This window comes from Peromyscus eremicus, chromosome 2, assembly GCF_949786415.1.
Source record: "Peromyscus eremicus chromosome 2, PerEre_H2_v1, whole genome shotgun sequence".
NCBI lineage: Eukaryota > Metazoa > Chordata > Mammalia > Rodentia > Cricetidae > Peromyscus > Peromyscus eremicus.
Genome location: NC_081417.1, coordinates 154948029 through 154964863, shown reverse-complemented (window position 1 = coordinate 154964863; position 16835 = coordinate 154948029). Strand labels below are relative to the sequence as shown.

The following is a 16835-nucleotide window of genomic DNA, read 5'->3' as shown; positions in this document are numbered from 1 at the left end:
GGACTACATGAGATTAATCCATTCTAAAAGAGAACTAAAGCCAGGCAGTGGTGGTACACACCTTTAATCCCAGTACTTGGGAGTCACATGTCTTTAATCCCAGCACTAGGAAGGTTGAGATAGGAAATGATATATCTGGGTAGGGAAAGGTGGGAGGAGGTAGGAACGGAGGCTCTTTCAGCTGAGGACCCAGAGGCATTCAGTCTGAGCATTCATGGAGAGAGGATCTTCCCCTTTCGGCTGAGGATTTAGTGAGGTGAGAAGTAGCTGTGGCCTATTTCCTCTATCTTTCAGCATCTACCCCAATATCTGGCTCTGTGTTTTTATTATAAGACCATTAGGGTTCGTGCAACAAGTGACTCCATACCACTTAGCAACACAGCTGTTTTCTGGTCTCATCACGGTAATGATTGCATCTAAATCAGAACTGGTCCAGCTTTGGAAAGAAAGAACAAAGACAGGAAAGAAAGGACACGTAAATCCGGAAAGACACACACACACACACACACACACACACACACACACACACGAGAGAGAGAGAGAGACAGAGAGAGAGAGAGAGAGAGAGAGAGAGAGAGAGAGAGAGAGAGAGAGAGAGAGAGAGAGATTGAATTTTAGTGGTTATGCAATGACTCTGGAAATGGTCCTTACCTTCACCAGTGTTTTAGTTCATTCTCTTTCCTGCATGAAGATCTAATCAATCTGAAAACCCTCTGTTACTTAACTTCTATTGAGGCAGGAGAATCATTGAGATATACAGGTCAACTCAGGCACCTAATGAGTTCCAAATGTTTTTTTTTTGTTTGTTTGTTTGTTTGTTTTTTGTTTGTTTGTTTTTCGAGACAGCGTTTCTCTGTGTAGCTTTGTGCCTCTCCCGGAACTCACTTGGTAGCCCAGGCAGGCCTCGAACTCACAGAGATCCACCTGGCTCTGCCTCCCGAGTGCTGGGATTAAAGGCGTGTGCCACCACCGCCCGGCTCCAAATGGTTCTTAAATACAGTTTGAGACCTGATCTGGAAAAAATAATAAATTAATAACATACATAAGACAATGTATTCAATGTATTCAGAGTTTGGGGAGAAGTATTACAGAGGGGTTTAGGACTTGACTATAACCTCAGATTTCATACTTTCCCACATCAGATTCACTCAAGCTAAAGATGCAAAAGTACAAGAGGGATTGGATGGGGAGATGCTCAATCATCCAATCAGATTGCAGCTTTTGGCTGAGAGGTAGGGCTATGAAGGGAAAGCATGAGGGCAAAAGTGGATATAAGGATTAGAATTGCCAGGCAAGACACTGTGAGATTTGGACCTGGAGTGACTGCCTGGACCTGCTGGGACTGGAACAGCTGTTGTGCGTGTCCTGATCAAGTAAGCCATTCCCCCCATCAGGACACACAACCTTACCTAGGATCACCAGTCTCTCATTTCATCTTAGTATTTCTGGGTTGTTTTTTGTTTGTTTGTTTGTTTGGTTTTTGTTTTGTTTTGTTTGGTGTGACTATTTTGTACCTGAAAATCTCATTTAGTCCAGGCTAGCCTAGAATTCCATATGTAGATGAGTGTTATGAGTACTGAGACCTGGAGCTAAGCACCCATCCCCTTTAATAGAGTGGTGAGGATACAATATTCAAAGACTAAGACACACTGAACAAGCACTGACCAAAAACTCCAGTCTGCCTTAAAAATATTTAATTCAAAGTGATTATAGATTTATTAAATGAAGATGAAGAAAATTCTAGAGAAGTAGACATTTGACCATGAATCTCAAGAAAGCATCAAGTTGATAATTCTCAGTATTCAAACTCCTAAAGAGCAGGCTACTGCTCAGCATGGCTCCAGGTTCTAAAGCTTTTAGAAATAATAGTAACTACATCCATTTCACAGTCTCCAAACAAGTTCCATTGATTGAATTGAAAGCACACATAGTTTGGGCATGGGATCTTTAACTTTGCTTTTGGGGGTCATGGAAGACATTTGAAGATGGTTGCCAACAAAAATGTACGGTTCAGGTTTGATTTTCCTCTTTCTCATTGCCCAGTATAGAAGGATCCAGGGGAACAGTAGTTGTGCTTAGGTAGAATAACGGGAAATATTATCTCAAATGGATGCTCATCTCCATGATGTCTTATATGGAACTATGGTTATGAGAAAGACCAAGAATTATAATCAGAAATACAAGGTTTCCCACATTTCTAGAGCAGTGACGGGGCCCTGCATGGTTTATGCAGTGAAGGGGCAAAGAGGCTTGCTAAAAGTGGTTTGCCTGAAAGGGTTTATTCCTCTGGATATTTCTATAGCATCTGTCTACCTGAAGGCCAAGATGAGCACGCCACCAACGCTCCTACAGCTGGCAAGAAGAAGTCTGCTAAAAGATGAAGCCTTGGCCATCTCTGCTCTGAAAGACCTGCCCATGGAACTCTTCCCACCACTATTCAAAGATGCCTTCAGTGGAAAACAAACAAACATCTTGAGGGCGATGGTGGCAGCCTGGCCCTTCCCATGCCTTCCTGTGGGAGCCCTGATGAAGAGTCCCCACCTGGAGACATGGAAGGCTGTGCTGGGTGGCCTGGATTTGCTGATTAACCAGAAGGATCAGCCTAGGTAAGTGAGAACATGGAGGGGAAGTGTATGGATGAAGTGACTACAGAGATTAGAATGTGGTCCAAGTTGAATCAGATGTCTTAGAGAAGTGAATAAAAGAAAAAGGACAGTGGTGTGTGGAGCAGACTAAGAATAGATGTAGTCAATATCAATGACTCTGCCCTTGCCTCTTCCCCCATCCACTAGAAATGGAAACAGTCTGGGTTCAAGAAATAGATTTAAGGGAATTTGATGTGTGGGGTCAAAGCAGATTACAAACTGGTACTCCCGTCATTTGAATCTCCTTCTTGTTTGACCAACAGGAGTCGGAAACTAAAAGTGCTTGATTTGCGGGATGCCCAACATAACTTCTGGAATGTGTGGGCTGGAATAGAGGATGGTGTCTGCTCTCCAGATGTCATTACTGAGACCCAACCGGTAGTGCATCCTCCCATACGACAGGGGAAACAAGTCGTGACTGTGTTGATGAACCTTTCTCTCAAATCCAGCCGTCTTTGTAAATACCTAAGGTATTTCTATTGGTGGGCCAAGCAGAGAAAAGATGTGGTTCAGGTGATCTGTCAAAAGCTGGAGTTTTGGGCCCTGCCTGTCTATAACCCCCTAGAGCTGCTGGAGGTATTTGAGCCAAGCTCTATACAGGAATTGGAAGTGAATGAATGCTGGGACCTGGGAACCCTTGCAATGATAGCCCCTGGCCTGGGCCAGATGACAGACCTTCAAAACTCGTTATCAATGAAATATACACACCTTTGGAGTGGCTTGGGAACCAAGAGATGAAAGAATGGTGTTTTACAGAGATCATTTCCCAGTTCTCCCAACTCAACATGCTCCAGCATCTCTATTTGAATGATGTCTTCTTCCTGAATGAACGACTTGACCAAGTGCTCAGGTGAGGAGGATAGAGAGTATGCTCCACAGGTCAGAGAAAAATCTTTTCACCGAAACTTCAGTGTACACCTGTGGCTTCCCAGCCACTCCTGAGGACACATTGATATGACCTTAAGATAATTGATCTAGTAGTCTTTCTGCTACTCTAGCATCCATGATCGAGAAAAGGTCTTTGCTAGGGTCCCAGATGAAGTGAAAACAGATCTACAGAGGGTATGAGGTCTTTAACCACATGTTGCCCCCATGTCAGCCCTCTCCTTAGAACTGTATGAACAGTTTACATCTCTCTCTCTGATTCCCCAAGGGGCAAGGGCTATTTGAGCACAAGTAGGGCCTGAATAAATGGGAAAAGAGAGAAAGAGTGTGTGATTAGGAGCACAGGGAAGCCCTGGAAGCAGGACAGAGGCTGTGCTAGGAAGGTAGGGCTCATTGAGGCCAATGTTGGCACACCCAGGGATGGTTCTAAAAACCATTCCATAGTTGGTCCTTCTTGGTTTCCTGCTAATATCATCTGTCAGCTGATGTGCTTTTGTGCTTGACAGTGCAGAGGGAACAGATCTGGGGACAAATAGTGACAGTGATAGTGCATAAGTGTTAACTCTCCATCAGGGAGCATCATGATGCTCTCAGAATGACCTTAGGACTACCTAGCCTCTGCTACCTTAAAGGCATCACCTTTCCTCTACTACCATTAGACTTTACTGAGATAAACTCCTTTGTCTCCCTGTAGGTGCTTGAAGAATCCCTTAGAGACCCTTGCAATCACTAGCTGCATGCTATCAGAATCAGACATGAGTTATCTGTCCCAGTGTCCAAGCATCCGTCAGCTCAAACATCTGGACCTGAGTGGTGTCACCTTTTTAATTTAAGTCATTCACTTCTACGAAGACTGCTGGAAAGACTGACAGCTCCACTGCAGACTTTAGAACTGAAGGGCTGTATGTTGATGGACTTCCAAATCAGTGTCCTCCTGCCTGCCCTGAGCCAGTGCTCCCAGCTCACTGAAGTCAATTTGATGAAGAACTTCCTGTCTGTGTGCAGCCGTAAGAAGCTGCTGCAGCACACTGCCAACCTGACACATCTGACCCGGGAGATGTACCCTGCCCCCAGTGAGGTCTATGATGACAATGGTGATGTCATGCCGGACAGATTTGCCCAACATTGTTCTGAGCTTATGGAAACACTCTGTGCTATAAGACAGCCGAAAGAGATCTACTTTGTGAGTAAGAGATGTCTAGATTGTCGGGGATTCTGTGTTTATAACCTGGAGGCCACACTATGTTCATGTTGGCAATAAATAAGGAGAGATCACTGCCGGGCTCTGAGAAATCAAAGCCAGGACTCAAATGACTCATTAGAGACACAACGTATGCATTCAAGCATTTTTGGATGTACTTGGGAAAGAAGATTGCTTCACTGGTGGTTCATATTTGAAGGAGAATCATTGACATGGAGGACTGGGGGTTCATTTTCTGTCAACAATACAGACCTAACCTTGGACAACAAAGGAGATTTGAAAATTGTTGGGATTCCATCCCAGCATTTCATGGTATGAGATACTATAGACACAGGGGAAGGGGACAAAATGAAAGGAAAATACAAAGAGCAAAAGGGACTGGATAAGGAGGGTACCATGTTGTTCTGTTGCTGGATAGCATCCATCTACTGGTTATGTACCTCACATAAAGGCCCTCAAGGGGAACATTACTTCCCCCACTACAATTTTCAAACTTTTCAATAAAGCAGTTTTGACTGAGAGCACCATAATATCCTTTTAATTTACCGAGTGAGTTCTTTAGCAATCCCATATTTGGATACCATACATTCTGCCTACACTGTCCCCATACTCTTCTGTCCCTTTGTCTCTAACCCTTTCTTTTAGATTTTTCAGAGTAACCTAACATGCCCTGCTCTTGGAGATTTTATACGCTTTACCTCCACGAGACCATTCCAAAACACTACTGCCAGAGGCCATAAGAATATATAGCAGATGACAACTGATATTCATAAGGTCAACCCACCAGATAAATAATTCTCTGATGGAGGAACCTTATCAAGCAAGGCTTATGAGACCACAGGCTACTATGGATTCTGGTTGCTTCTGTCTGTAATTTTCCCATGAGCCACTACATTTCTCCCCTAAAAACAGTCATGGGTATTTCCCCCACTGCCTGTATGTTTATCTTGTGAATCTATTCCATTTACTGGGCAAACATGTATCTATGATGGTCTGGAAGATGATTTCTTCTTAAGCCGTATAATGTTAATGGATAAAAATAATGCTAGCTTTTTTCATAGCCCAGTTTATCCAGGAGATCTTAACTATTTCCCCTTCCCAGTTTATCCAGGAGGTCTTCACTATTTCCCCTTCCTGGGGCTCTCCAGGCGTGTCCCTCTTAGGGTCCTCCTTTTTACCTAGCTTCTCTGGGTTGTGGATTGTATCCTGGTTATGCTTTGCTTTGCATCTAATATCTAAATATGAATGAATATATACTATGTTTGTCTTTCTGGGTCTGGGTTACCTCACTCTGGATGATTTTTCTTGTTTTTTTAATGTTTTAATTTTATTTTTTGGTTTTTCGGGACAGGGTTTCTCTGTGTAGTTTTGATGCCTGTCCTAGATCTCACTCTGTAGACCAGACTGATCTCGAACTCACAAATATCTGCCTGGCTCTGCCTTCCCAGTGCTGGGATTAAATGTGTGTGCCACCACCGCCACACTGGATAATTTTTTGTCTTTTCATCCATTTGCCTACAAATTTCCTGAGGTCATTGTTTTTTTATGATGTAAATGAGTAATGCTCCATTGTGTAAATGTACCACATTTTCTTTGTCCATTCTTTAGTTGTGAGGCTTGATTTGTTTGTGGGGGCCCTGGCAGTGGGACCAGGACTTATATCATGTGCATGAACTGGCTTTTGGAGCCCATCCCCTAAGGTGGGATACCTTATTCAGCCTTGACGCAGGGGGGAAGGGCTAGGTTTTGCCTCAGCTTGGCATGCCAGACTAAATTGACTACCCAAGGGAGGCTCTATCCCCTCTGAGGAGTGGATAGAGGATGGGATTGCTGGGAGGTGGGATGTGGGAGAAGAGGAGGGAGGGGGAACTCTGGGTGGTATGAAAAAATTTAAAAAAAATTCAAACGTTTAAATGTTACTCCATACAAAAGAAAGAAAGAAAGAAAGAAAGAAAGAAAGAAAGAAAGAAAGAAAGAAAGAAAGAAAGAAAGAAAGAAAGAAAATAAAGAAGGAAGGAAGAAAGAAAGGAAGCCCAAGATGCTTTTCTCAGCATTGTAAAAGAGGGACCAAAGGAAGAGAAGGCAAGAAAGATCCCAAAGGAGGAAGCCAGGATGGTGCCTAGGGTGTTGAGTAAGAACAGACTGCATTCTCAGGTAGTTCTCTGTATTCTTAGACAACATTGGGTGTAGAAATACAGGATCTGGGCCTGGAGAGATGGCTCAGGTTAAGAGTACCAAATGCTCTTCCAGAGGTTCTGAGTTCAATTCCCAAGACCCACATGGTGGCCAACAACCACTTGTAATGAGATCTGGCACCCTCTTCTGTGTACATAATAAATAAATAAATAAATAAATAAATAAATAAATAAATAAATAAATAAATTTTTAAAAAAAGGAAAATGCAGGAGCTGATTGGTGGAATGCCCATTAGAATGTCCAGGTATAATTGGGGTTAGGAGAGAACCAGAATTCTGGAGGCTGAAGCTGGAGGATCTAGACTTCAACACCGGACTGAGATACATGATCAAACCAAGTATCAAAAATCAAAGAAATGAAAAAGTAAACAAATCCCAGTTTCTAGAAAATCCTAAAAAGACAAAGGGGGGGGGGTCATTTCAAATTCAATTGAGCACCCTTTGAAGTCATGTAAGGACAGTGTGCTTGCTCTCAGCAGTCGAGGCAAAGGCAGTTCTTTGCTCAACAGGCCATTTATGCCAAGAAGACGATAAACTCCATATGGACTGTCTTCAATGCCCAACATCTTTCCAGGAGTGGATTGGTACAGCCAGGTGCAATTGTGTCTCATGTCAACAGAATTCTAGGTTATTAAACCATTTAAGTGCCATATTCTCTAGGTCTATGAAGTGTTTGAAGATTATCTATCCATCCAATATATGTTTCTGTATATCTAGAAAACCTAACTAACACGACTATAAACATGAAAAGCATGGGTGACTGTTGACCTGTAATTCTTATCAACCTATATAGCTTAAAGACTAAGCCGGGCGGTGGTGGCGCACGCCTTTAATCCCAGCACTCGGGAGGCAGAGCCAGGCGGATCTCTGTGAGTTCGAGGCCAGCCTGGGCTACCAAGTGAGTTCCAGGAAAAAGGCGCAAAGCTACACAGAGAAACCCTGCCCTGTCTCGAAAAACCAAAAAAAAAAAAAAAAAAAAAAAAAAAAAAAAAAAAAATTAAAAAAAAAAAAGACTAAAGCTTCACAAATAAAATAAACAATCTATAAACAGATACACAGTACAAGGACAATGATCTTGAGTTTGTGGCAATATACAAAAATATCCTATTCAGAGGTAGAAATGAATAGTACAATATGACAACAACATCCTTAATATGTATCAATATACAAATTATCCTAAACAGTAGAACAAATTTACAGTATGACAAATATAATTTCACATTTGTGTCAATATACAAAAATATTTTAAGCATATATACAATATGACAAGTATAGTTTTATATTTGTAACAATATACAAATTATATTAAACAGAAGGAGAAAAATAATTTTACATTTGTATCAATATACAAGAATCCATACTAATGTGAATTATCTAAAGCTGATAATTACTAAATTAGTTTACAAATAGACATGATAGTTTACCTTATTGTTCTAGTCCATCTATCCCCTTTTATCCTTTCCAAAGGAAATTCCTGAGTCTAAACTTTATTGTTCCACACACAACCCTATTAAAATTTATAACCAACCCCTAACAGATGACAACCATCCATAACCTTGAGAAAACAAAACCTGTCCGGAAAGGGGGCATCATTTTCTTAGAATTACTTCCTGTTGTTTAGGGGGCAACAGTTGCTCTGTGGGATCCTGCAAAAATAAAAAAATAAAAAATAAATAAATAAAACTAAAACAATGATTAAGTCTCATAAGCCAATGCTGGCTTCTATCTTGTTAGATAGCCAGAGATGACCATAGTTCTAGATGACAGACTCTAAAACTACACAGAGAATCACTGCCTTGAAACAAATAACAAACAAAAACAAACAAACAAAAAAGCCACGAAACTACCTGAGAGCATCTGGAAAGAGGGTGGGCTCCACAGGCTGTCCTGCACTACTGCAGATCAGGTCTCTGAAAAACAGAGACTGTTAAATGGAAGTAACAAAAAGATGTCCAAGATGTCTCAGTAATTCACACCAGTAGTTTTCAGCCATTGGGAAGCTAAAAAAGGAGAAATAGTCTGTAGTGTGAGTGAGAGGCCAGTCTGAGCTACATAGCAAGAGACCACCTCAAAAACAAAAACAAAAACAAAAACAAAAGAATGAGAAAACCTTGTGTGGTACAGGCTTGTAAGCCCACTATCCCATTGTGGAAGGCAAGTGGATAAAAAAAAGTCTTTGGCCAAGTAGGGCTAAATATTGACATCCAGGCCAGCCTGAGAAAAGCAAATTACATAAATAAATGAGCCAAGTAGCTGATTCATAACTTAAAATGACCTGGACACAAACCTGAGTGGCCACCTTTCTTTGAGGAGTGGGATGACTACAGACATCAAACATGGCCATCCTTGTACCCCAGCCCCTTCAAAAATTCTGGGATGCGCCTCAGCTGCTGGAATGATGGTCTCCCATGCACAAAGCCTGGCTAATATCTCAGAAATCCACAAATAGGACACAAAGATGCACATCTGCAATCCCCCGACTCTTGAGAGTATGACAGAGGAGCAGAGACTCAAGGTCATTCTAGCTTCCTAGCTGGGCTACCTGACAACGTGCCCCCAAAATTGCAGAAAGTGTAAAAGAAAGTACAAATGCATCTGTGTTGACTTAGAGGCCAAATGTTCTGGCAGGTATATCCACTCTAGAAAGTTTTTATTGTGTTTTATATTTCTAGTTTACATTTTTTAAATTTTGATTCCTAGTAGCAGTTAGAATTGAGTGGGGTGATGGTAATCCTAGCCAGGTAGATGCTCTAAGGGGCTTGTCATGCTGAAGGGAGTGGAATGGAGGCCTTGAGAACAACAGACGAGGAGTCATGGTCCAGACTGCAGGCAAGATTGCACAGGTCTCTCTGCCAAGCTGTTCTCTGACACCGGGCAACAGCTCTCAGTGTTGTCCATTCGTTGGGACAGGGTTTTACCTGTAACAGGCTAGACTCAACCTTGCAGCTATCCTCCTGCTCCTGCATGCTGCTATAATAACTGAGCACACTAGAGAAAGTCTCTATCAACTGAGCTGAATCACCAGTACTCTCGTCACAAGAGGAATGCACTCACACCATCCTCCTGCCTCAGTCTTCCGTGCAGCTGTCCTAGCAATGGACTGCCATAGCATCCAGCACAACCCCCGATCCGGTTCATGAAGACCTGGACAAAGATCCTTTAACAATGAATGACATTCTCAGCTCTATGGTTCAAGCTGATCATGAGACACAGTCCTGTAAATGATGGGCCAAATCACTTCAGAACTGTGTTGTTCACACAAGAATAAAACTCAGGTGTGGCAGCTCACACCATAACAAAAGGCAGATGGAGACAGGAGGATTGCTGAGCATTGTAGCTCAGCCTAGGCCACAGGAGTTCCAACCAACCTTAGCTACACTTTAAAAACCCCGATCAAAACATTTAAAACATAAATACATAGATCAGCAATTAATGACTCAGGGTTTGTGTTTGGATCAATGAATGAGTTTTGTTGTTGATGATGTTCCTGCTTTTGTTTTCCTTTTCCTAGACAGGGTGTTGAAGACAAATTTCTGAACAGTCTTATTAAATAAGAAACACAGAGCCAAATACAGGGGTGCAAGCCATAGAGATCAGAGCAATAGCCGCCAACTCACCTTAGCTCACCACTTCACCATAGCTTCCCAAGAGAGCCTCTTCCTGTCTAACCTGCGCCTTTATTGCCTTCCTGTTCTGCCTTCTCATTGTCTCTAAGGCCAGCCACATCACTTCCTCATCACTGCCTGTCTGTACAGACCTCCAGGTCTCTATGATTGGTACTGGGATTAAAGGCATGTGTCACAAAGCTTGGCTGTGTCCTTGAACACACAGAGACTCTCCCTGCCTTGTGATTGGATTAAGGGCATGTGCTACCACCACCTGACTTGTGTTTATGGCTCGCTATGACCTCAAGGCAAACTTTATTTATTACAAATAAAAAATCACATTTCGCCAGGTGGTGGTGGCCCACGCCTTTAATCCCAGCACTCGGGAGGCAGAGCCAGGCCAAACTCTGTGAGTTTGAGGCCAGCCTGGGCTACTAAGTCAGTTCCAGGAAAGGCGCAAAGCTACACAGAGAAAAACCCTGTCTCAAAAAAACAAAACAAAACAAAACAAAATCACATTTCAGCACAAATAAAATATCACCACAGGGTGTCTCTTGATATCTGCCTGTCTCTCTTTCCTAATGCCGGGATTAAAGGCATGGGCCACCATAACACGGCTTCAGTGACCATCAGCCTTGCTTAAGATTTTTTCCTGGATTTAGAGTTGGTCCTACACCATGTAAATCCCAAAAGCATTAAGTGGGTGGAGACTCAGTTGTTGATTCAGACTGCAGACTTAGGATGGGAGGGTGTGGCCACAAAGGGGAGGGTTCAGTGGAAAGGTATATAAAGAGTTAGAGCAGCCAGAGAAATGCTCAGTCTTGGATCCTGGAGTCACATCCTGCCCTTGCCTGGGTTTAGAGGCCTCTCACCAGTGTCCAGATCAGGTAAGTCCTTCAGCTCCACAGGACACCCCACCTCCTGCAGCCAAGTCTAGGCCTGTCCTTGCTTCAGATATGGTCTATGTATTATTTCATCATGCTGGGGTTGTGTGGGAGTTAGTGGTTGTTTGTTTATCTGTTTGTTTGTTTGCTGTTGTTGATATTGTTTTGTTGTTTTTTTAAGATAAATTCAAACAGATTCATCCACCTCAGCCCCCTAAGGGCAGGATAATCAGAATATGACAACGTGCTCTCGTTTATACACAATAATTAATTTGGTCATGTATGGTTTCTGTGTTTATTGGTTCAGAGTCTCACTAAGAATGTGAGGGTATTAATCCCAGTACTCAGAGGGAAGAGGCAGGCTGATCTTTGTGAGTTCGAGGCCAGCCTGCTCTACACAGCAAATTCAAGAACAGGATCCAAAGCTACTCAAAACCCCCGCTCCCCAAAATATGTCAGGGTGACCTTGAACTCAAGGCTATTCAGGCAGACCAGAACCACAAATGTGAGTCACTTAAATCCCATGACTAGGCTGATCTTTATGTCAATTGAACCCAGGCATTCTTGTGCATGCCTTTTATCTAGGACTGAGGAAGGCAGAGGCAAGCTGATCTCTGTGAGTTTGACGCCAGCCTAGTCTAAACCATCAGGGTTTTTTTTGTTTTGTTTGTTTTTGAGACAGGTTTTCTTTGTGTAGCTTGGGAGCCTGTCCTGCAACTCGCTCTGTAGACCAGGCTGGCATCACACTCACAGAGATCCACCTGTCTCTGCCTCCCGAGTAGTGGGATTAAAGGCATAGACCCCATCGCCGGGCCTATCAGTTGATGTTTAAGTTGAAATACACTCCCCCCACCAATGTCCTTCATTTTTTGGGTTTCTGCAGACCTCAGGTAGGCTGCCCTTGTGCTCTAGAAGTAAACAACTATGGCATTGAGCAAGTGATGTTCCTACCTGCAAGATGTGAATCGTCATTTCCACTTCTTAGTCTTCTCCTTTATACTTGGTTTATATTCTTATTTTGCTGGTTGTTTGTATTTTTCCTTCCTTCCTTCTTTCCTTCCTTCCTTCTTTCCTTCCTTCTTTCCTTCCTTCCTTCCTTCCTTGCTTCCTTCCTTCCTTCCTTCCTTCTTCCCTCCCTCTTTCCCTTCCTCAGTCCCTCTCTCTCTCTCTCTCTCTCTCTCTCTCTCTCTCTCTCTCTCTCTCTCTCTCTCTTTCTTGTCTCCTCTTTCCAGATGCTTTATAATGATTACGGACAAGGGCAATGGCTACTGAGGTTGGCTGATTCTGTTTAGTGTTTGTGTCCCACCCAGTTCAGCCTTGGAGTTTGGAGAGCTGGAGCTTGCAGCCCTATTGACTCCTTTGCTCATACCCAAATCAGTGGGTAACCAACCACTGTAGTCAGTAAGTAATTATACCCATTTCACAGATGGCCCTCAGTTGTTCCACCCATTGTCAGCTGTATGAAAGGAGGCAGTGAAAAAGTTGGGAACTGGGTGATCCTTTGCTTACTTTAAGGACCTGGAGAGTTGACCAAAGTCTATTCATTATAAAACCTTAGGCTGAGCCTTGGTTTTCCCAAGTTGCCAGACATTAATACTGTATTTGTTTCCATGCTTCCCCAGGATATTGACTCCAAAAAGCCAGTCACAATGGGAGACCGAGCCCCACCAACACTCCAGCAGCTTGCAATAGAAGGGCTACTGAGGGAGGAGGCCTTGACCATTTCTGCTCTGGAAGTGATGCCCTGGATGCTGTTCCCAGCAATGTTTGAGGTGGCCTTCAAGAAGAGACAGACAAACGTGCTGAGAGCCATGGTCCCTATATGGCCATTCCTATACCTTCCTGTAGGAGCCCTGATAAAGACCCCCCACCTGGAAACTTTGCAGGCTCTGCTTGGTGGACTAGATGCCTTTATAACACAGATGGCTTGCCCCAGGTAAACACCATCATCTGGGGTGGAGGGAGGCTCTGTGTGTACAGAGAGAGAACAAGCAGAGAACAGGAGTATTTGACCAAAGGGAAATTAGAGGATTCTGCTAGCATCAGCTTAGAAGATTCTAGATGCTAGGGCCCACCCAGTCTCAACCATCTCGGGAAATAACGGCAAATGTGGAGGATAGAAAAGATTAGATTAGACACAGCCATCTAGTAATAGCCCAAAGGAATACTTATACTGCAAAAATATAGGTGGAGTGAGTGAGGCTGAGATTAAGGGGAATGAAATGGAAGAAAGTGAGACAGGGCTCTGGATACCAGCATGGGAACGTTCCCTTTTGACAGAGCAGGAGGCTCTGGGCTTGATTTTACACATAGGGAGAAAGAACTTTTTGGAAGGGATAGCTGAAGTGTGAGATGTGGTTTGAAGAAGCCTGTAAGATGAGTCTTGTCTGATTTGCTGAGGATTCTAGCCATTTCTCCCACAGAAAGGGGAAAGTCAGAGTGCTGGATTTGACAACTACAGACACTCACTTCTGGAGCATATGGGCTGGAACCTATGAAGGAGACTGCTCTCAACAGGTCGTGAGACTTGAGCAGCCCATGGAGACATGCCATGACTCGGGGATGAAGAACAATTTGAAGGTGGTAACTGACCTCCAACTTGTGGACAATGACACCAAAGAATATGCCACTCATATGGTGCAGTGGTCCCAGCAGAGAAAAGGTTCCATTCATCTATGCTGTCTGAAGCTTCAGATTTGGGAATCATGCATCTCCAACGTCATAGAGATCTTAAAATCTGTAGATCTCCACTGTATGCGGGAGCTGCACCTGCGTGATTTGTGGATAGACGACATGGCTGCTTTTGGACCTTACCTGGGGCAAATGAGAAACCTTCACACTCTAGTCATAGAGGGCATCACCAATACCTTCAGGATGGATGAATCCCAAGGGCTGGAAGAGGAGTGGATAAGCACATTGCTCTCTCAGTTCCCCAAATTCCATGGCCTTCAGCATCTCTATATAAATGATATCTACCTTCTAGTTGGCTGCATGAGAGAGTGGCTCAGGTAAGGAAGGATAGAGAGGGTCCACCAGACCGGATAGAACCCACCTCTGTTTCTTGTAGGTGAGTAGGTTAGTAGGCCAGTCCTTGATGGTCTGGCCACTGTAAACCTTGCATATCCAAGCAGATGAGTTCTGTGCTAAGATGATCCAGGCAGCAGGATGCCTCTAATTGCTCATTTGAGAAAGGTTGTTGGGCATCCAGAAAGAGACTGATGAATGGGAAGTGTGTGACACTGGCATTGAAGTTGTGAGAACAGGATATGGCAGTGTTGAGGAAAGGACTCTACAGGGAAACTCCTATGATGCTGCTGAAGCTTGTTTGGAAGAGGGAGTTCTTCCTACAATCACCAGGCTTGCTCCCTTCCTTGTTAGGAAGATGACTGGTTTTCTACTGTGCCCTGAGCCTGGCCCATGCTGATACCCACAGGTCTCACACTAGAATGCTGTGATGACTGAGCATAAAAGGGGGTTGACCTCCATGGGCAGAATGAATTTGGGAGAAGTGCCACCTGCTTCATTATCAATTCTATCATCCTCTTCAACACCATGTGACAGAAACCCATCTCTGTTCTCTCACCAGGTCCCTGAAGAAGCCCTTGGAGACCCTATCCATTACTTACTGTCACCTCTCCCAGGCAGACTTGGATTACCTGCCCCAGTGCCTGAACCTTTCTGAGCTCCGGCATCTGCACCTGAGCTCTGTACTTTTAGTTGAGCGGCTTGGACCACTTGGACTTCTCCTGGAAAGAGTCAAAGCCACTTTACAAAGCCTAGAACTGGAGAAATGCTGGCTGGAGGATTCAGGATTCAGGGTGCTCTTGCCTGCCCTGAGCCAATGCTCCCAGCTCACCAAGGTCAATTTCATTGATAATAATCTGTCTCTGCCTCTCCTGATGCAACTGCTTCACCACACAGCCAAACTGAGCAAGCTGACCCAGGAGCTATACCCTGCACCTCTGGAATGCTACGATCATAGGGGCCTGGTACTTGTAGATCAGTTTGACCAACTTTGTCCCGAACTCTTAAGTATAATAAGGACAAAAAGAAAGCCCCCAAAAGTGACTTTTGCTACAAGACAATGCTATAAATGTTTTAATCGTTCTATCTATGAGCTGGAGAGTAGGCATTGCCTGTGCTGGCAATAAATTGGAAAAGGTTACTGCTTGGTACTGTTGTATTGTTTGTTGGTGTTCTGACAAATCAAGCTTGCCCTGAGACCAGGGGGCAGAGCTAGGCCACTAGTTAACCATAGAGGCCAGTCAGTGGTGGCACACACCTCCTTTAATCTCAGCACTTCGAGGCTCATTCCTTTAATTCCTGTACTTGGGAGGTGCAGACGGGATCTTGGTCTCTCATTAGGTCAGAGTAACTGGAGAGGTAAGAAGTCACTGGTGGTTGTTCCTTTGCTTCTCTGATCTTCCACATTATTATCCCATACTTGACTCCTGGGTTTCATTGATAAGACTAAATAGGATCATGCTTGAGTTCTGAGCTATGGAAGCCTACTGGGTGTGAGGGGTGGGGATGGATGAAATCCTCCCTGGGATTATTGCAGCTTGGGATTGTTCCTCACAGAAATCCCATATCATGAGTAGCTGTACCCTTCTGCCCATTGCATATAATAAATGTTCTGTGTTTTGGAGTTCCTGGTGCGGCTCCTTCACAGCACACTGATCACTCATCCCCAGCATTTCTCTACCTGTGTCTGTGGCTTTTCTTTCCCCATCACACTAAGCTAGTTATTCTCAAAGCTGTGCAGGACATGAAATCCTTGGGAAAGGTCTCAGCATTGGGATTCAGAGCACATGACTTCAAAGGTGCTCAATTGAATTTGTAATGACCCCCCTTTGTCTTTTTAGTATTTTCTAGAAACTGGGATTTGTTTACTTTTTTCATTTCTTTGATTTTTTGATACTTGGTTTGATCATGTATCTCAGTCCGGTGTTGAAGTCTAGATCCTCCAGCTTCAGCCTCCAGAATTCTGATTCTCTCCTAACCCCAATTATACCTGGACATTCTAATGGGCATTCCACCAATCAGCTTTTGCATTTTCCTTTTTTAAAAAATTTATTTATGTATTTATTTTTTTATGCTGTGGGATGTTCTGTATGGCAAATGTGTTGCTCTGATTGGTCAATAAATAAATCACTGATTGGCCATTGGCCAGGTAGGAAGTAAAGGCGGGGACAAGGAGGAAAATAAAGCTGGGAAGTGGAAGGCTGAGTCGGAGAGATGCAGAGCCAGCCACCACGATGAGAAACAGCATGTGAAGATGCCGGTAAGCCACGAGCCATGTGGCAAGGTATAGATTTATGGAAATGGATTAGTTTAAGCTGTAAGAACAGTTAGAAAGAAGCCTGCCATGGCCATACAATTTGTAAGCAATATAAGTCTCTGTGTTTACTTGGTCAGGT

General features: G+C 43.6%; 1 protein-coding gene across 1 annotated transcript; it reads left to right on the top strand.

The window, feature by feature from the left end:
* The first annotated feature begins 2142 nt into the window (after positions 1 to 2142).
* Positions 2143 to 16290, top strand: LOC131904924 (PRAME family member 20-like). Its single transcript, XM_059255916.1, is given in 8 exon segments — positions 2143 to 2606; positions 2912 to 3321; positions 3324 to 3495; positions 4225 to 4352; positions 4355 to 4713; positions 13038 to 13351; positions 13839 to 14423; positions 16281 to 16290. Coding segments are annotated over 8 exon segments (2442 nt in total).
* Positions 16291 to 16835: the final 545 nt, after the last annotated feature.